Raw genomic sequence first — 21,621 nt, forward strand, 5'->3', positions numbered from 1 at the left:
ACACGAGAATAACATAACCAGGTGGTAGGGATAGTTTGTGGAAAATGTGTAAAGGCAAGCTGAGACCTTGCCGACCTCTTGTTTCTCATGACAGCATTGAAAGAGTGTGTGAGGCATTCAAGTGACTCGAGCATGCAGGTGCCCCGACTGAATATCAATTATGACGGTTACATTCTGCAAACGGACAGAGTCCTCCTTCCCTCCATTTCCACAGGAAAGTACGAGCTTCTCAGTGGTGTTCTTCCACAGTGCTGGATTGGACGTGTTGCAAATGAAGACAAACAACTTTCTCCCTTGGCCACCCGGTTCACCGGATCTTACACCATGTGATTGCATTCTTTGGGAGGTTGTTAAAGGCAGTGTTTATGTATCATCATTGCCCTTATGCATCCATGACCTTTGTGATTGGGTAACACATGCACTGCAGGCCATTACAGCAAACATGATACTCTAAATCTGGGATACAATTAATTGTATCTATTTAAGATTTGGGGCAGGAAAAATGGCTCGATCAAATGATTGTTGATGATGCCCATCCATACTTCTGCCTGGGCGTGCAACAGTGGCTGGATGAAAATTACCCAAAGAAATGGATTGCCCGAGGCAGTCTGATTCCCTGGCTGGCTCGATCCCCCGATTTGATGCCTTGCGACTTTTACATTTGGAGACACATGACAAGGCACCCGTAAACTCGCAAGAAGAGCTCAGGGAGAGGATCTTGACAGCTGGTCAACACATCAAGGACACCATCACATCACGAGTTAAGAGACCAAATGTCCGTAAAAACCTGCGTGCCTGCATTTGTAACGGAGGTGCCCACTTTGAGCAAGACGTGTAATGTTCTTTAATTGTATTGTTCATTGATTCCATTCACATGAAGATGAATGAAGTATTATTTCTTGTACACAAATGTGTATGTTAGCAACATTTGTACCTTGTTGGATAGCAGATGTCACAAGGAAGAAATTTAAGTAATTTGTATGCTTCATGTCATACCATTTTTGTTATTAATACGTTGCCAAGTAAACTAAGAGTGCATTCTTTTATCATCACTTGTAAGTTTAGACCCACCCGTTACTTACATGTGATTGTTATTTGGGAAAAACTTCTTTCTAACGAACCACATATTTGTTAGCTATCAGAAAACGCTGAAATAAGATCCATACAATGAGCAGTTTTATCTCAATTCATGTTTTTATGTGGAAAATTGTCATTTTTTAAAAAAAAAAACAATAGAAATTCGATTATCTCGAAAACTACTAATTTTCGGACGGGGTATCATATGGTCAAATATATATATATATATATATATTCCATCTGTCCTCAACGGCTTTACTCTAACTGTCCACTAAAGGTTAAGCCTAGTTTACTTTGGTTAAGTACACAGCAGAATATCATGACCATTCACTTGTTCATGGCCTCTACACGTCTCTCAGTCAATGGGTCTCCCAATAGCATAGGTAACCATGTCACCTTGTAATTTGGGATAATACATAAGTTCCATGCCTGGTGGAGACTCATTACACAGAGGTTTGGAGCACACTTGATTGATTAATTTGGTTCATTTTACTTAGCTTTTCTGCAACTTTTAGCTAATCATGGAGATGGGAATAAGTGATGATATGATGAAATTGATAAAGGGGCATTCACAAAGAACACACATGCCGAGGCCGGGATTCAAACCTGGGGACCTTGACATCATAAAATGAAGTACTAACCACTACACCATGGAGGCTGCCTAGATCCGGTCCTGATTAGCCTAACTGAGCACGAAGTGGGCTTAAAACAAGCATTTTCCTCTCTCAACCAATGTAAGCAAGACACATTACTTTATTTGAAACATTGCATATGGCAAAGAAAAAGAAAGAAACCAGGAAATCTTTTATTTGATCATTTTTACACAACACCTATTTCTTTTGTTTTCTTCAAAGGGTCTTTCTTACTCTATAAATAAAGTAACTTACACAAGAAACTGAAAAACGTAAGGGTATATATTAGAGCTGAGGTGATACCGATGTATCGGAAAGTATTGGTTGGAATTCATCTACCGATACCAGCCTATACTTTTCCGGCATTTTGGTCTTTCACGGTCGCCAAAATACCTCGCGACACTTTCGCAGAGTCTAATTATTCCGGAAATTACGCAAAATTCATTTTTTTTTCTTTTTACTTTCCACCAATTTTGCATAAAAACTATGTTTGGTTACATAATATCTATTTGAATATTCTAAAGCAAATTTCTAGGTAAATTGATGCATATGATTGGAGAAGAATATTTACGCAGCAATATTGATCAATATTTTGAGCAAATATTAATTATTGTTATTTTCAAGTATCGGTATCGGTGGGAATCGGTAAGAGTATCGGCATTGCTATTGGCTTATTGTGGTATCGGCTCAGCCCTAGTATATACACTTCATAAATGTATGTTAAGGTTAAACCTGATTTTCAATTGGCAGTATGCAGAAGATTCAGACAATGTTTCTTATTGCTATGACACCTCGAGATAAAAAAGACGTGATATTTAATAAGAAAGATGCCATTTTTTCATGGATACCCACACAAAATGAAAGGTACGTGAATTTCATAAAGTTCTCATTACATCATCTATCCAAAGGTGGTCACTTTGACTGAACCTTCACCTCATGGCACAACCTCACTCACACCTTCATGAGGGTGCCCACCTCTGCTTCAATCACCTTAATGCTTACCTCATTCTCAGGTGAAAGAATGTCTTCAGATGTGGAGACAAATGCATTTAATTCTATTTCAGAGTTGTGCGAGGCATTTCTAAATTCCTGGAAACTGTCCAATTTTGTTATGCAGGTGTGGCACACAAACTTTGGTAGGTTGTCTTCTTCCGACACCTGGAAAAATACACAAATGCACCTAACTAAGCTTTCAATATTCTTAAGAATAGAAATGTAAATCATTAAAATCAAAATATCTGCAGTTCCACATTTTTTATATTTTGCCCATCATTGATGTGCAACTCATAACTCTGATACGCGGTGCTCTATTTCTGGCCGTATGCAATAGTACACCATACTGGCAAGTTTTTATAGGTGGTTGTTTATGAACATACCACATGCCTTGAGTAGTTCTTGTGATGAACACAAGAACAAACTAACTTGAAGAGTATCGGAACCTTTCCTACCAGAAAAAAAAAACTGCTGATATGTATGATCAGCGGCGGCTCTAAGGGAAGAGCCGCCGTGCCATGGCTCTACCCTCAGAAAAATCACATGCTTCGCCAAAATATAGTTATATTAATATACATTTACGAACAAGGAGATTCGAATCTCGTAAGCATCCAAGCTTACAACCACCTCAATTCCTACACCGCATACACAGCTGTTCTCTTATTTGCTCCGTGCCAGCATGGTGTGGCCCTTGCGCGGAGGCATGAAAAAGTCTCCACAGGAAACGAGGATGGAGGTGGTAGCCATAACACAACCAGCCGTGCCCATTTTCGGGTGGCATGACGCGAGAGCTTTCACATTGTGTTCACATAGTTGCAAACTTCATAGAGTAGTGACTAATCCTGACCGATTTATAATACTCGTTGGAGAAGTAATTCGCTAGAAAGATACTTTGGTACTAATCTGATATTCCCCGGACAGATTTCTTCATTTTTACAGAAAAAACTACTTACAGTAATAAGTTCCTGTAGCATTGTCTGGAAGGTGTTTTGTGTGATGCAACGGATTTCTTCAAATTTAAAAATTTGGGGCTCATTTGGGAGCAGGTGACTTCGGCCAATTTCTAACATGCCCTTAACAGGGACTCTATAGATAAAGCCGGGGAGCCGGAGCGGAGGTGGGGCCGCATTAGCGGCTGGGGGCGGTAGGTCAATTACCCCAGGGGCGGAGCCCGGAATCGGTGGGAAATTTGGACTCAAAAATAATTTTTTAGTTTAAATTTCCCACACATTCCGGGGCGAAAAACATGAATACACCTTAAAGAATGGGTACTATTATAGTATGGGGGAGACACCTATAAATCATATATTTCGCACTTTTTTCCATTGCTACCGTACTATTTTGGAATGTGAACATTTCTTAAGGTGAAATAATGCATTTCTAATTAAGATAATGTCTATTTCTTACATTTACGGGTACTTACTGTTACTTGTTATTTCGATTCTGTAACACATTATGGCAGGCGATAGCGTACTGATTTAGGGCACGTTGTGCGAGTGTTTTGTCGATTTATGCAGTGTTGAAACCTCGTTCACCAGAAAATACCTACTTTGGTGCCCGGATTTGAAATTATGCTAATACCTCGCAAACCATTTTCCCGTAAGGTTAGGTTAGGTAAGCATAGTTAAAAAAAAATTAAAAATACTCGACACGTCATGTTCTAGTGAAAACACGGTGAGTTTGAATCACTGACTATGGGGTCACGTCATCTTAACACACGGAACATTGTGCTCTCGTGCAGAAAGCAAATGGCGGCAGCAGAAACAGAGTGTCGGATAGAGATTTTCGCAGAAAACAACATGTATTCGCATTAAAATAGATCAAAACTACATTCACGAACTTCCACAACGCTACAGAAAATGATTTCCGTAAGTACTTTCTCCTGTAAATTTGAAGAAATCCGTCGTCTCCCCTATACTATAATGTTACCAAAGAATGTTCCGAGAAGCAGATAGGTAAGTACAAATGTCAAAAATTGACAAAACGAAGTTACAGGTGTGCGGGGAATATCACATTTTTACCGATACTTTCCTGTCTACTTGGGAAGAACGGAAGTAATGTCTTCCCAAATTTATATAAACATTTAGATAGATGCATCTAAAAAACCATCCAGACTTTATCGATTTCTTCGTTAAGGTGGGATTTCGCTTCATTCACGAAAATAGCTCCAATTTTCCACATATCGAGTAATTATTGTTCGTTCCTCTCACACACAATATGGCAGAGAACACACAAACTCAATTCCGTAAGTACTTTCTCCTGTAAATTTGAAGAAATCGGGGTACTCCGAAATCGGATTCCCGGCTTTGATAGTTTTACCCATGCATTAAATTAAAATTTCATAGCTGCGAGTGTAAATCACTGTAAGTCAAGAATTTCTACAAGTCAACCTCCATGGTACCCCGCCTCAGCCGGGTTCGGTCGGCAACAAATACCGTTCCTCCTATGAAAAGATTCTCTCTCTCTCCTTAGAAACAACATTGAAAATTCTGTAAATCGGTCGCAGCGAGTTACCGTTAACTTTGAAAGAAATAATTATTCAATACTACTTACTACCAATGACAGGCAGTTCAAAATTTTCTCCCTCAACTCTCGCTGAAGTCCTTCTTCGCAAAAGATGTCAAGTTTCATGCTCGTGTTAATCAAACAGAGTCTGCATAAAGAACTATAATTAGATTTTCGAATTTTCATGTTTGTAGATTCCTTACAATATTATCTTTATTAAAAAACAACAACAAGATAACTTCTTGGGAACACAACAGTACACAAAATATAAACACTTTAAGCACAGATTATTGAGTATTACACTGACATGCACAGAACATACGTCCAGTTTCTTCTTCTTCCTCCGATTAAATTGAATATGGGGTCGATTATTTGGGGTTGGGGTGTGCGCAAGACCATCTTGAGGTTCAGGCCACAGCGCTCAGTCCAGACGTCATCATCTGGAGGCGATCGTTATAACGCTGTAAACTCCTTGTCGTAATTTTACCGTAGATAATTAAGGTATATTTATTTCTCTTATGAAGTTAAATTTTGACATTTACCCTCCCGACGAATATAGTTAGAAGAAAAATTTATAATATTGAATATTTACACCAAAATTTTCATTCAGGAAGTTACTATGACCACCACAAAAATTCCTACCATAGCACAAAGAAAAAGTTGAAAACCGTTAAAAACTTCCTGGCGGAAAAATTTAAACATTGTATACCTTTGAAAAATTTTATCGGGAATATTGGTCAGCTACAATAAAACTCGTAACCGCTTTTGTATGAACTTTTGTATGTAAAATCAATTGATTAAATAAAACAAAAAACATGTTAGGTTGACCGTAAACTTTCCAAGTTACCTAATCAATTAAATTGTCTGTAAGTTTACCCAAAATTAATCAACCAATTAATGCAGATATTCTGTGTAGCTATACAATCTCAATACAAAACCTTAATTTCTATATTCTTGCAGCAAAAGCGAAAGAAATTGGTACAAGGGCAATGTTACATTTCTGTGATAAAGACTAAACCTAAATCATTTGTCACATTGTAATTTCGATCCTATTGACTTTATTGAACGAAAGATAATAAACAAATTGAATATTTTCATTGTCGTTAGTAAGATCTGTGACAATAACTTAAGAGTTTCATTGAAGAAAAAAACAGATTAATATTTCCATTTTAACGTTCACTTGGGAAATAAACATTTGGAATATTTCCTTACACTGTTTTTTACATTCTGTTAAAAAAAATCGTGAAGAATGTTAATAAATTATGAAACAATAAACATTATCACTGATTTAATAATCAAAGTTACGAACATTGAAGCTTCACAAAGACAAAAAATAAAAAGCAGTTCATATGAAACAGTTTTAAAAATTTAATACATTTGTAGTTCATATTAACATAGCTAGGTAACAAAATGCTTTCTGTGTGAAAACATTTGTATTTGAAACATAAGTAATATATTCTTGGATAGTTTTACACACGAATATTTCATCGAAGTTCTTGTTACACATCGCAACTTTGTATTTGAATGTACAACATATCTTCCATTAGCCTCCGATTAGCATAAAGAAGCATAAAGCGGGATAAAATAAGAATAAATGTACATATGTATCAACTTTGCCCCGTTGTATAGCTTTCTTTCATTAAGCACATTTTGAAACTGAAAATTTGTGTAAATAATATGTATAATTTATCGAATGCTTGCATGAAATTTACACTAACAAATTGCTTTGGTAGACGTAATATTAACCAACGTTTGTAATTCAGGGTAAATTATTTGATATTCTAAAAAAAATGTTGACATGTTGTCCACATTTACGAGTATATTTGATGCCTATTCCGGACACATGAAATGTTTACATTACTCTTATTTATTTTTTAGTATAAAACACTTAACTTGTATCTTTCCGTAGTGACTGAATCACATGGAATTGCTCTAAAATTTCTCATTTTTAACAACATCTTGAAGAAATGTGAACGTTACTCTTACCTTTTTCATTATAATTGCCTCTGCAATTGAGTACACAAGACTTATACACCATACCTCTTCCACATTTAAGCATATTTACACGTCATGTAAACTCGATTACAGTTCTTAAATTTGCATTACAATTCCATATTCACTAAAAAGGTCCAACATTGATTCCAAAGAAGCAAATCAAACATGGCGGCTATCTCGCCTCCAGTTGATGACGCTTAGTCACGTGACCGGAGCAAGCCATGAGGCTTTCAGATTGAGAAGGTAATGGTGTGCGGCAGTGATGTGCGTCTACGCGTAAACAACGCTAGTCTACATTCTACACGTAGACTATTTTATACACGTATATTACGTAATCTATGTAAACAACATGGCTAAAGTTGATAACTTAGCGAAGGGCGCCGTGGAATTAAAAGCAAATGGACATTTCCTCTTTGACATGAAAAACGTTTTAAATCCATTCATTTTACAGATAATGACACAAACATGAGATGTGCAAAATATCTCGGCGATATTTGTTTCGGTTCTCGAGAAACACGCCTTCAAACATCGCTGAAATTCACCTACTACGTCACGGATTTCAAAACGTCCTCTCCACAGACAGGAGGTCCTCTGACGTCATCACTTAGAAATGCGTGCAGGCGGGGCTTCTGCTCGTCCCGTCAACTTAGCATGAGCCGCGGAAGCGACAGAAAATTCACTTGTTACTGTGTAAAACAAGTATCTTACAACTTCCAGTGCAAAAATCTGTGCTCCATTTCTTGGAGATGAATTATGCCCTAGCAGTATAGTAGTATTTACTATAATTCAGCCACTCGGTAGAGGGTTTTCCCATTAGGGTGACAAAGCAAACTTTGTAACAGTCAATGGCTGAACACGTGAACAGCCTTGTTCATTGCGAATACATAGGTTAGTTCTGACTGGCAAGATCTTAGTGTTATAGGAATGCCTTTTCTGGAATTACAATTATTTTCGTCATAATATTTTCTTCACAAATTTTAAGATAATACTTTTAGAACACACAGGTTTACACACCAATTTCTGCAATATAAGAGGTGATACGGTATAAAAAGGTACGGCGAGTTCTTAAATATCCTGCAGTAAATGACAGTTTTTTCAGTTATTATATATATTGCAAATTTTTGTATTTAGCCTACTTTTACGTCGCTTTTCCGTTCACTTTGTTTAACCGCAACGATGAGAACTCTTGGTTAATTTCTTATGTATCATCTCTAACATCACATTTCTTCCCACTTTTGGCTAATCGCTACAATGAAGATGAATAACTACAAGCAGTATTCGAAGTCGGGGTGCAAGAGTATACCACCCCACACAAACACACACTACCACCAACTGCACAATCTAAGTATCACCCAACCTGCCATGATAAGAGACGAACTTTTTCTTCTGTCCCATCTCATTTCGAAAACATTCACTTGTCCCATCTCCTTTTATGAGACGAGACGGAACATGCTTCGTCTCGTGAGCAACACTAACATTAACAATAGAAGCATCCCCCTAGCTGTCCCCAAAGTCTCGAGCAAGCATCCTCCCATGTAACAATTTCCAGTTCAATGAAATGTCACTCACAAGGAAACAGTCATGCCCAGGTCGAGAGTCAAACCTGGAACATGCGACTTCCTCAGATAAATCATGAATTTTGTGTATAATAATTACAACGCCAGTTCATTCCTGGTAATTCTGAATCTGCAGTTTGGTTTGCATATATAAGCAGGATAATATTCAGTTTTCGAGGGCTGTACCGTCGAAAGGATGAGTAAAAAAAAAATAATAATAAAAAAATATTAAGAAAGTTTTTTTTTTGTATTTATAATGATAAGCCTTTGCATACGTTGTTAATTCTATATTTTTCTAGACTTGAGACGAGAACGAGAATTGGCCTCCCAAACCGAGACGGATCTTTATAAATTGAGACGAGACTGTCAATGAGACATTTACAAATAAACACGAGACAGACATTTACAACTCTCGACGAGAACGAGACCAAGGCTGCCATGTCTCGTCTCGATAGGATCCTTAGTGGTGAAGTTGTGAACCAACCAATTAATGCGTTCGGGGTAACGAGATGAGGCGGCTTTTTTCGCAGTACAAAATTCAATTAATTATATCGTACCATTTCAGTATGGGATATTGTTATATACATGGGCGTATATATAGTTCACGGGGGGGGGGTCAAATTTTGGTATGATTAGGGTTGCTTTATTTCGTAAGTAAAAATCCAGGACACTGCTGGCCGGAAGCTTGTTGGGGAGCATGGGGGGAGGGGATGTTGGACCCGACAGAGTTGTGTGTTTGTAGCAGGGTTGGCATGTTTAAAACAAAAGTGTTTAAAACACTTTGTTTTAAACGTTTAAAACACACGGCTTTGTTTTTTTTACAAATGTTTTAAACGTTTAAAACAATGTGTTTTAAACATGTTTTTTTTTAGAAGTGTTTAAAACACATTTTGGTACTAGATATTTTATAGTCTGTGATATTTTTTTGTTTGGCAACCCTGTCTTTTCATTGAATCAGTGTCAATTAATCCTTGCTTTACGGGTCTCACTTATCGCACAACACTTGAGCAACCTTATGTTCTGACATCACGGGAGAGAGCTTTTTAATTTTGGCAGAGTCTGCTGCACGCGCGTGTCAGCAGTAAGAATAAGCGTCAAATTTGCTGCTGCCACGTAATTCGTCTGCTAAGAGGATGTTACAAATCTTAAGAACAGATGAAGACGATTAAAATGCAAGTATATGACTATTGGGAATCAATGTACAGGTAATTTAGAACCTTTTTCTTAGATAGCATTTAGTTATATTATTTTAATGCTAACAGAACCTAACCTAACTACGAGAGCATTTAGGTTTATTATTAGAAGAATGCTAAGGGACCTAATCTTAAAACATTTTTGTGTAATTAATCGCTAAAACTTCACAGTATGTGTTACGGACGTAATTGCATACATAGCATGATGAAATCACGATAAAACAGTCTGCTGCCGCGCGCATGTCTCTTTTGGGTTACAGCAGAAAAAGAACGTGGCAGCAGAGAATACCTTTAATTTTGGCTAAATGCCTACGTTGTTAGGTTAGGCAGGCTAGCTATGTATGCACAAGGTAGCAACACTGTTGTGCGACAAGAAGGGCCCGTGCTTTACTGTAGAAATCGAAACTTCTCAGTTCTTTGTTTCGTACCGTCCTGTAAGTTTGAGACTGGTGGAAGTATCTGAATACACAATGCGTGATTTTGATCATGACGTGATTTTTTTTTCTCTTGTGATATGATTCATTGATTATGGGATTAATAGAAATAACACCACGAAACTAGAGAAAATGCAAATTTGGGCTATTCGTAGCATAAGAAATACAGCGCACACGACCTCACGTGAAAGCAGAGAAGAACTCCAATTACCCACGCTGGAATCCAGACGAAAATATGCATTTCTACTAAAAATTCACCAGGCAATTAACAAGCACCACAACTTATTAAAGGACAAAGTAATGATATCTAGTAATAGAAATTATCCCAATCTGCGATCCAACAACACCAACAGTATCCGAGTACGAAAATGTAACAAGGCAAGATACGGATCAAAATCCCTGTCATCACGGGCAAGTAAAGCGTGGAATCAACTGCCTGTAAATTGCAGAAAGGAGAGAAATTTGGCCACATTTAAACAACAGATTAGGACATTAATTTATGAATACTGACACTGTGCCTATTCTACCTCATTTCTTCCTTCATAAAACGTAGCTGCAAAAAATGTTTATTTTAGCCTATTTCTTATATTTTTCAATTATATAAATTTATAATATTCCATTGTATGTATACTTATAAACAAATAGCATAACTGTATATTAATTCATGTAGGGCAAAAAGCTGTTTTTGTTGTTCGGAATCAATGTAAAAAAAATGTAAGCTTAATTGTAACCCTACTTTAATAATAATAAATAATAATAATAATAATTGGTTTGTATAACTGAATGAAGCGCAGACCTTTACTTTAGGTAACGCAATTTTGAACTTTGGATAGATCAATTGATCTGGAGAATCTATTATGACACTGCAAGTTGTTTTCTCCTATATAAACTGTTCAGGCAGCAGGGCATATTTCACCCTTATTTTTCCACGACGAAGATAGTAATTCTATAATATTAAGTTTCTTGAAATTTAGATGAATATGAATCCTAACCTACTTCAGCAGTGGCTGAAAAAGGGGGCCATTACCCCCTACTTTTGTCCCTGCAGTAGAGGTGTGCGGGATCCAGAAAAGTCGGTACCGGGATCGGGGGGGGGGGGGATCCCGTCCCGATCGCGACTTTTCGGGGTCCCAAGCAGTAGGGAAATACAGAATGGTCATTTTAAAAAGTCGTCAATTCTCGACATTTTCTTCTGTAAATGTATGTCTGGAACGTATCGGAAATTGTTAGTTTTTGTACCAGAAGTGCAAAAACAAACACTTAAGATGAAAATTACGTGTAGAATTCGAGATTTTAAGAGCTTCGGGAAATTTCGAACATATCCCGTCCCTAAAATTTCCCGACTTTGTCGTTAAATTGAGAATTTTTCCCGTCTCGAATGTCGGGATTTAAAGAATTTCCCGTCCCGACCCAAAAAATTCTGTCCCGCACACCCCTTCCCTGAAGTATGGTAAACATTATATCCAAAGGGATATAAACTGTTCTTGCAGCCACTGTACTTCAGTAATATAGTTTCATAAAAATGAGTATTTTTTGTAGGGGGTGTGCGAGACAGAATTTTATTGGTCGGGACGGGAATTTTTTTTGAATCCCGACATTCGGGACGGGAAGTAGTCGCCATTTCCCGACAAAGTCGGGAAATTTTCGGAACGGGAAATGATCGAAATTTCCCGAAGCTCTGAAAATCTCGAATTCTACACGTAATTTTCATCTTCAGTGCTTGTTTTTGCACTTCTGGTACAAAAACTGACTGCTCAGGAACCCGAAAAATCGGGAATTTTTTTCCAGATCCCGGTCCCGACTCTTCGGGATCCCGCACACCCCTATTATACTTTTACTATAATTTACTGGGAAAAGGTTGACTTTCTTTTGTTTAAAACACATGTTTAAAACATGTTTTTTTAAACTCATGTTTAAAACTATGTTTAAAACAAAAAAAACATGTTTTAAACAAAAAAAACAGTTTGTTTTGTTCTTTTTAAAAAAAACACGAATTTTGCCAACCCTGGTTTGTAGTCACGAAGTCACACTACTTAGTATTGATACTTTTCTGTTCATCTTGTGCCATTACGTTTTTAAGAACCAAATTTCTTTAATATGATTCGAGGGGGAGGGGAAATAACTGATTTGACAGTCTCAATGCAGTTTCTTATCGCAGAAATTTGAAACTATCAGGAAATTGCAGATATTGGTCTGCAGTCCCATCTGGTGTGTGGAATTACGAAATTTCCTTCCCATCCGTATCCCATCCTATACGTCTCTAATTTAAGAGAATGAAATAAGTCCGAAGGAATTTTTTATGAACAAGCGGATAGAACAAGGAAACTGGTAATTTTAGTGAACCAAAAAATGAGGGGGGTTGGACCCGTTGAATCCCCCTTAAATACGCCCATGGTTATACACATTATTTCTTTGTAATAATTATACATAAACTAAGTATAGATATGTACTGTGCAACTAATGTAATCTTCTCAGTGTATTTTCTCTTATCTGCACAAAAATATTTGATCATAATTTGCGCAACAGAAATGAAACACAAACTGAAATTGTTTTATGGAAAATAAAGTTAAATAGGCTTTATAAATAAAGTAAAGAATGTGAAAATTCCTATTTTGCACAACATAGGTTACGGTAAATATCGACAAATATAAGTTTAAAAAATAATTTTGAGTGTCTGATCAGCAACCAATTTTATAAGCAATATTTTTCGCATGGCCTGAGAACACACACGCAGCTGAACCCTTTCATTTATCTTGCACGTGAGCAGCACGGATATTTCATAGAAGAATGATCATTACAAAGCATAACTTTCCTTTCTCCTATCGCTCCTTCTTCCATTATTTAAATCTGTACAGATTTGTAAAACTGCTGCACGTGTTCGCTCACCGTGGGCTACCCATCCGGAACTGGACGCTCGAAGCAGACGACAAACGATCTCTCCCTAAGGAGTGACGTAGTAACATGGCGGCGGCGTGTTTTCAGCTCCACGCTAGCCTCGCAACTTTGGAAGTCTCGTTTCTGCCTTAAACTGGACGCAGAGAAACGCGAGAACTTGCAGGGGTCATTTTTCCAGGGTGTAGTTTTTAAAATTGTTGTAAAAAAAATGAGTGGAAATGTCCATTATACTGCGTATCAGTTGCTGATGTTTAAGAGCCCGTATCACCGCTGGTGACGATACCTAAAAAATAGGTCGACTTTCTGTGCTCGAACAGTCAAGTGTGTGGCATTTAAATTTTACTGAGTTAAAGATCAAATATGAAGTTAGTTATGTCGCGCAGCCTTTTTTCAAATATATTATTTATTACGTAGTTTTCCTGATCTCAATTTCGTAAAATTCACTTGCTCGCCAATTGTATGTAATAACTTAAATCAACATTTTAAAGCGCAAGAAAGCTTCAACTGTTCTTCTACAGCAAAGAAATGAAACTGATCTTACATAATTTTCTTTAGAATGTCTGTAGTTTGTCGACGTACAGAGCAATGTATGTAAATTTTAACTTCGACTTTTCTAAGCTGGTCGCGCTAGCCGTTTCCCTCTCTGTACCGCTGCGCTCAAACCCGCCCCCTATCCACACTCCCTGCGGTCCCTTTTTTCTTTCACAATCGGACAGTCTTCCAAGAAAACCGCATGCTGAGAGCTAGGAAAAGAAAAAAGGAATGCAGGGAAAGGTTTTGGGGGAGAATCAATGGTTTGGGCGATGCTTGTAAACAGTTCTTCACTACGCTATATCCTAATACTAAATCACGATGGGGTTGTAGTGCAATGACAACAGTGAAGAACGGGGAATTTCCGCAGTATATTGTTCACAAATGGGAAGGGTTGGTTGCACAGACTCAAGTACACCTTTACAAAAGGTTTGCCTGCAAAGGAAAAATTGTGCCAAATTATAACTTTCTTTTTTGTGAGAACACGAAAGTCCATTACCAAGGGATTTTTTTTAGGAGGAAGGTGACTTTACTCAAAGTTTTTAGGTAAATATTGTGTAAATTCTATCTGGTGGTGGATTATCAACCAGCCACGCAAATGAATGACTTTTTAGCTGTCGATCATAAATAAGTTCAATGAACGTTCATTGTCAGTTTGAAATATTTCTGAGGGTCAATGGTAAAAAATACTTGATCTGTTATGGAAATAGTGCTATTTTTAAACATTTTGAACGTCCGTTCAACTTAATTTCGAATTTGGCGCCTTTCATGATTTGTAAGTAGGGGGATTAAATATATTTACTTAATACTTTACTGCATTATTTTATCACCAATTACCAGTGACGTGCGGTGACGACGACACTTGGGGTAGCAGTCAGTGGCGTGCTCAAGGGGGGTGGGGTTGGGGTGGGTCATACCCCTCCCCCCTTTAGGGTCTAGTATTCCTAAAAAAAGAATGTCAATAACAGGAAAAGATTGCAAAATGATGAACGAGTACTAAAAAAAAGGTACACGTAAACGCCGCCCACATTCGAAAATAAAGAACGATTTGGGTTCGAATCTCGGCTTGGCCATGGGTATTCTTTGTGTGTGTCCCTTCATCAATTTTATCGTCTCATCTTCGCGATTAGCAAAAAGTGGCGGAAAAGCGAAGTAAAATAAACCAAATCAAGCAATCAATCAATGATTTGATTTAATTTTTGTTAATTAGCGTCGCTTTTTCTCATATTTGGTTAATTGCGAAGATGAAACGATAAAATTAATGAAGGGACAAACACAGAGAACACTCACACCCAGGTAGGGGTTCGAACTCGGAACTCCTGGTGTCGTAGCGCGCTGTGATAACCATTCCCCCATGGTTGGTTGATTTGGTGTTTTAAGTACACTTTATGCACAGAAACAAAACAGGTAACAAAAGACACTTTTTTGTAGTTTCTTCAATAATATTCATTTAGCTTTTTGAGTTCTGAGATACATTTTTAATTCCGAATTATTTCATTATTCACTGCAGAGTACAACACATAAGACAAGAATGCACACTCATCACGGGATCGAATCCGGGCCTGGATTGTTCATATGAGGTCCCTTCATCAATTTCATCATATCATCACTCATCCTCATTTTCGCGATAACCAAATGTGGCAGAAAACTAAGTAAAATAAACCAAACCAACAGCAATATGAACGCGCGTTCTCTTGTCCAAATAAATACCTTCGTATTTATGACTGTTAGAGGCCAAGAGTAGTATATTTAAATAAAACACTACTAAAACGAGAGCGAGAGAGAGCCCGAGCACATATTTGTAATTTAATCATTATATATTCCATACTTGAAAAAAAAGAAAGAAAGCATAACATTATTGTCGGCACATAACATGTTCCCATTTCATAAATAATAAAACTACATCCCATATTATACATACATATTGTACAACGTGTAAAAGGTTGTGTAAATAGAGAACATAAGTACTGCAGAAAATTTTACCCTGAATTCTTTAGAGGATTTACAAAACATCTATGAGAAACCAATCCCCTATCTGTCCTATAGGAGATAGACTAGGGGACCTGAAAGCACGTGCTTTCAACCATTGCAGCGGGGGGCGAGGGGGCAAGGGAGGTAGAGGTAGAAATCTTTCTTTTCCTTGGGCCGGCCGTTTCTACCTGGAAACTGGTCAGGCGGAAGAAGAGCGAGCTAGGGTATCCAGTCAGCTGTGCCCGCCGATCACACCGATGGACGAGAAGCGCGTGGAAAAGAAAGTGTTGCATATGAACTGTGGCTTTAACAAGACAATAAATATTGTGATTTGAATATAATTCGAAATGTGAGATTGATTGATCTATCTCTGCTAGACTAGCTACTCCTCAGTGCACGTCACTGCCAATTACATACATACATATATATATATATATATATATATATATATATATATATATATATATATTACAGTCAGACCCAAAGAAGTCACAACATAAGATAGTTTTGTGTCATCATATACAAAAATACTTTTAGGCATAGGTCTTATGTAAAATAAAATACATTAATTATATGTTGTTTTTTCTTTTCCAAAGACATTATTTAGTGGAATAATATGACAGACTTACTATTGATGGTGACCATACAAAACACACCATAAAAATTTCATTCACTTTCAACTTTCTGGGTCCGGCCACCGTGGGGGAGTGGTTAGCACATCGCGCTACGACGCCAGGGGTCCCGGGTTCGAATTCCGGCTTGGCCGCGGATGTTTGTGAGTGTCCATTCATCAATTTCATCATATCATCACTTATTCCCTTCTTTGCAAATTGGCCAAAAGTGGCACAAAAAGCGAAGTAAAATAAAGCAAAGCAATCAACTTTCTGGATCTACGACAAATAACACTATTTCTGTATAAGGAATTTTAGGCGTGCTCAGATCCTCCGATTATGGGGAGCAAGGGCCTTGATAAGAGTTCAGCTGACGAAATAAAGCCCTCATTCCATCTCACTGTTTTTATTACATTGGTGGGAACAAAACAGGGTCAGTCGTGTGTGTCCCGACCCACCTAAAATCACTTTATTAGATGAATTTCAACTTCAGTGGCACCATTGTTCTCTGCTGGCGCTTTATTTTCCATCTCTGTGGTTCAAAGACTAATGTACGTATTAACGTGGTTTAGTACCGCAAATTCAAAAGAACTACACATAATTTATTCATGTGCATATATGGGCAATTTATTCTGCAGACACATACAGATAATACAACTAAAGAATGAAATATGTGGAGGTGTTAATAAGAAATTTGCTAGTGGGAGAGTCCAATTACATAGGAAGTAATTCACTACCCTTTCCTTACGTAGTTACTTGGAACTTTCGTACGTTTGAAAATAGTATTTACTTTTATTTCTATAAAAGCATAATGTTGTTTAAGAACGGTTATTAGATTCCTCTGCACTAAATTTCTAAGTGAGACTATTAAGGGAGAACTTCTTCCTTCCCCCACATTTACTCACCGTATGCGCAAAGAGTGTGAATACTTTTTTGCTGAAATAGGAAAATTAACCACAGCAAGAAACTAATAAAATACGCGTACGTCTGTTTTTATGAACAGCTGCAGAATTATCTACAAACTTGTTGAAATTCACAGTTTTGCTAGCTTGTACTCATTGGACGAAATACATACAGCCAGGAACGGCGCTACAAGGAGGTTAGGGGGGATGAAACCCCAACAACAGATCTAAGCTCCCTGTAGCCCCCAGATTTTTATAGTACGGTAGACGCCTTGCGATCGAAAATTAAAGAAGTAGAAGCTATCTTACGTAATATTTTACATTATAAAACTTCCCTTAGGGCAAGACCATTGCAATGTTCAAGTACATTTCCTGCTTTTATAATATCGCAAGATTATTACAACGTGTTGTACGTAAAATCGTGGTTGGAGGTGGCAGCTGCAGATCTGCATGGATCAACAACGGACCAAAGGCTCCCCTCTACCAACCTACCACACACAAACATAAACACAAACATACCCTCTACGCTCTATTTATAATATGTGTGTGTGCTGTGTGTGTGTATGTATATTATAATGCATATGTGTGTGTGTGAAGTTCTTGATCTCATGTTGACAAAGTCACATCTAAGAGCCTAGAGGGTGATTCAAAAGTCCCTCAACAACTCATATATAAAGACATTGGTGTGTTCCAAGTGGACGTCATGGCACGGTGCTATATGCACAGGGAACTAACTCGAGAATTTGTTCTGAACATTTTTCTACCAGAATGTTATGAAGTCTGAATTACTAGGAATTATCACACTGATAATTCCACTTACACATCAGCAGGTCAGTGTTCGCGCAAGACGTGTGAAGTAGAGATGGCCAAATCCAGATTTTTTTTTTTTTTTTACTATTCGGGAATCCGATGGAAAAATGAGAGAATCCGGATTTCGGAGGTAATCTCCCCATTTCGGAGACAATCCGGATTTCGCTACAACCATAACTTACGTAGAATTTTCAGTGAAAAATGCAGGCTCAACGAGGAGGTCATCGAACCTAAGGATGAAAGGATGGAGAGAACATCGCTGACAATTATACGATTGCCAGCAGGCAGGGTTTCGGAGCTAGGTCGCGGTGGTACTAAAGGAGCCCTCCGGAGCGGAGTGATTCAGTTCTTTTTCACATGCATGCTCGGATCCGGAGATATAGTTCGCAACTATGAATAATAGGAGTGAACAGTTAACAGAATCAAGCATATCTGGAAACTAGTAAGCTGCGTGAAAACTGACATACGTGTATTTCAGGATAACTATGATAGATATGAACAAGAAACTGTATTAGCCTTATCTGCGGATGTTTAAAAAGTCCTGTAGTAAATTCACAAATTCGTCGTTCCGGTTCAATATGAGTAATATGCATTGGCTGTAAATAGTTTTAATTGTATCAAAAATGCTAAAAGTACACATTTTACTAACTACACGACTTTCCCAATGATTCCAAATGACTAACTTGGACTGATATTCATATTCATGTGCATTAGCACTGGCCTCCGTGATGGAGTGGTTAGCACATCCGGGAGTTCGAATCCCGGCATGGATGGTCTTTGTGAGTGTCCGTTCATCAGTTTCATCATATAATTCATCCTCAGGCGGAGCACAAAGCACGACGCCTTAGGTTGCAAGACACGTTTTTATTACGTTAAGAAAAGAAAGAACATCAAAATCATCTCACCTAGGATAATCCACCAACTGCAGAAAACACAAAAGAATGTCTTCCGCCTGTTCTGCATATGTGTCGCAACAGGCTGAATAGCTATGCACTACTACAAAACATCGTCATTATTTCCCTAGTTTACAGCACCATACAGGAGAGATATCCTGCTACTCGATGTTATAAACTATTCCATATATGTTGGTCATAGGCGTGCGCACGTGCGGGGGAGGGGGGGGCGGAATTGCCCCCTAATCACGGACGTTCGCAGATTTTTCCACAAAGGGACAAGAAAGGTATTTTTTCATGGGGCATATTACCCCGATACTAGTGCTGTCCCCTCTAAAAACACCACTTGAATTTGAAATTATCGCATTCCTGTGTCCCCATTACATAATAATTAATGTAAATTACTATGACTGAAATATAATTATACTTGTGAAATATATACTTTTAGGTTGACCTTAGTTTTCGGGGTGTGGTCATCCTTGCCCCCCTCCCAGACGTTCCATGCCCCTATATTATTATACTTTCACCTAGAAATTTTGTGGAGAGCAATATTGTCGCTGTTATTAAACAATATTTTATATTCTAAAAGGAAATGGCGCAACCACAAGGGGACGGGGGGGCATTGCCTTATGCCTTTTTCCAACCTTGGACGGAAATCAATTATGGGGAGGGGGGGGGGCATACATTGAAGTAAAAAAAAAGCAAGACTAGCAGAATCTATACTAGTAGCAGGACAAAAGGATACTCAAGACGGAATTAGTTTTCACGTCCATCTTGCATTATTTCTTCCAGACGGTCAGGATCACTTGCAGGGGGTTACAGAGGGACAATTGTCCCCTCGACTTTAAATTTTATACAAATAAAAATACATTTGGTAAAATTTTCTTTCTCGCTTCGCTCGCGGTACCTGCTTTTCTTGCAGTCTTGTCAACTTCCGAGCCGTAGCTAGGAAGTAGCGGGAGTTGGCCCTGGGCGCCGAACAATCTGATTGAGAAAAATTGTAAAAGAGAATGCCATGCCGTCTCATGAAATTTTTTGCGCCCTATTAAATCAATACTGTTTTCAACTTTCAAAAATTTGGATCGAAAAATTTTCTTGCTCGCTTCGCTCGCAGTTTCTTTTCTCCAATACATTGTAAATTACCAGAGAGAAAGTAAGAACGAATAAGTAATGCAGACGGTTGCTGCTATAACAGTTTGGTTTGGAGGAAAACGAGCGCTCACATTTCAGAGACAATCTATATAATTTTTGCTGTTGGTTTGTTAAGGGGCGGATGAATAGATTACGTAATGTATTTAAATAATATGTTAATACCTAGGTATATATATATAATATATACACGCGCGCACGCGCGCGAACACACACACACACACACACACACACACACACACACACACACACACACACACACATATATATATATATATATATTTATATATATATATTTATATCAAATCAATGCAAAAAAACTAAAACAGTGAGATAAAATGAGGTTTTCTTTCCCGATCTGACTGAATTTTCAAGTCTTTTGCCCCCACCCCTTATCAGAGAGTCTGCGCACGCCTATGATGTTGGTACCTTCTTCTAATAATAAAAACAAATTAAAATAACTGTAATATTAAATTAATAATTAAAATATTAATTATTATTGTTATTACATGAAAGACGGCATATGAATAGGAATATAACCGCACATATTCATTATCTAGCTCATGAATAGTTCAGATCGCTTCAATTTGTATAAAAACAACTGCCCTGGCAAGGTGATTGTGATTGATTGATTGATTTAGTTTATTTTACTTCGCGTTTTGTGCCTCTTGGCTAATTTGCGAAGATGGGGATGAGTGATGAAATGATGAAATTGATGAATGGACATTCACAAACAACCAAGCCCGACCAGGATTCGAACCCGGGACCCTTGGCGTCGCAGCGCGATGTGCTAACAACTTTTTTTTATTGTCTCATTCTGATATACAAGTTATGGAATTACATTGTTTTTGACATAAGTGTAGTACTGTTATTACAATTCGTATTTCTATCTGGTTAATCTTTACATTTTTGTTTGACCTAAATTAAGTATAAAGCACTAATAAGAAATTTGCATACCATTTCTTCCTTGCTTGGAGAGGAATTTTTTCATATTGTTCTTGCAAGAAGATACTGAATTGTTTCTTAAAACTGCTCTCGTCATTCTGAAATATATATAATAAGTATTCTGTTATCAACCATTGTACTGCTCGTTGTTTTGTTGGTGGATAAAAATTGAAAGCAGGAAAACTATATCTGTATCCGTAAACTTTGTTAATGAGGTGCGGCATATACGACTGAGCATTGTTCGCAATTTGTTCCACGCCGTGGAGGAGTTGCGACACTTGGTTATCCTGTGGGCTAAAGAGTCAGGCACGTTGCATGATATACAGTTAGGAGAGTCACTGATTCCATATTGGTATGTCCTATCTCTTGTCAGTAGTTGTATTGATACTATTATAAACTCAAGAAAGTATGAACCCCCCTCAAGCAGATTTGGCTATACTTAAAACAAGCTCAACATGCCCATATGAGCTTTTTGCTCAAGTGTGGAACCCCGTCTAATCCAAGATTTTTGTAAAAATGCCCTCAAATA

The 21,621-nt window shown here is 37.7% G+C and overlaps 1 protein-coding gene across 6 annotated transcripts in view; it reads right to left on the bottom strand.

Annotated features, from left to right (window-relative positions):
* LOC145999069 (uncharacterized) overlaps positions 1 to 5,480 on the bottom strand; it is a 56,800-nt gene extending 51,320 nt beyond the window's left edge. For all 6 annotated transcript variants that reach the window (XM_083136029.1, XM_083136032.1, XM_083136030.1 and 3 more), the window contains exons 1-2: positions 5,256 to 5,480; positions 2,712 to 2,867 (exon numbers count right to left, since the gene is read on the bottom strand). In XM_083136029.1, coding sequence (XP_082992155.1) covers positions 2,712 to 2,867; positions 5,256 to 5,393 — 294 coding nt within the window. In that variant the 5' untranslated portion in view covers positions 5,394 to 5,480. The remainder of the gene's footprint in view (positions 1 to 2,711; positions 2,868 to 5,255) is intronic.
* Positions 5,481 to 21,621: the final 16,141 nt, after the last annotated feature.

This window comes from Lepisma saccharinum, chromosome 14 (genome assembly GCF_977018435.1).
Source record: "Lepisma saccharinum chromosome 14, izLepSacc3.1, whole genome shotgun sequence".
NCBI classification, from domain to species: Eukaryota; Metazoa; Arthropoda; class Insecta; order Zygentoma; family Lepismatidae; genus Lepisma; species Lepisma saccharinum.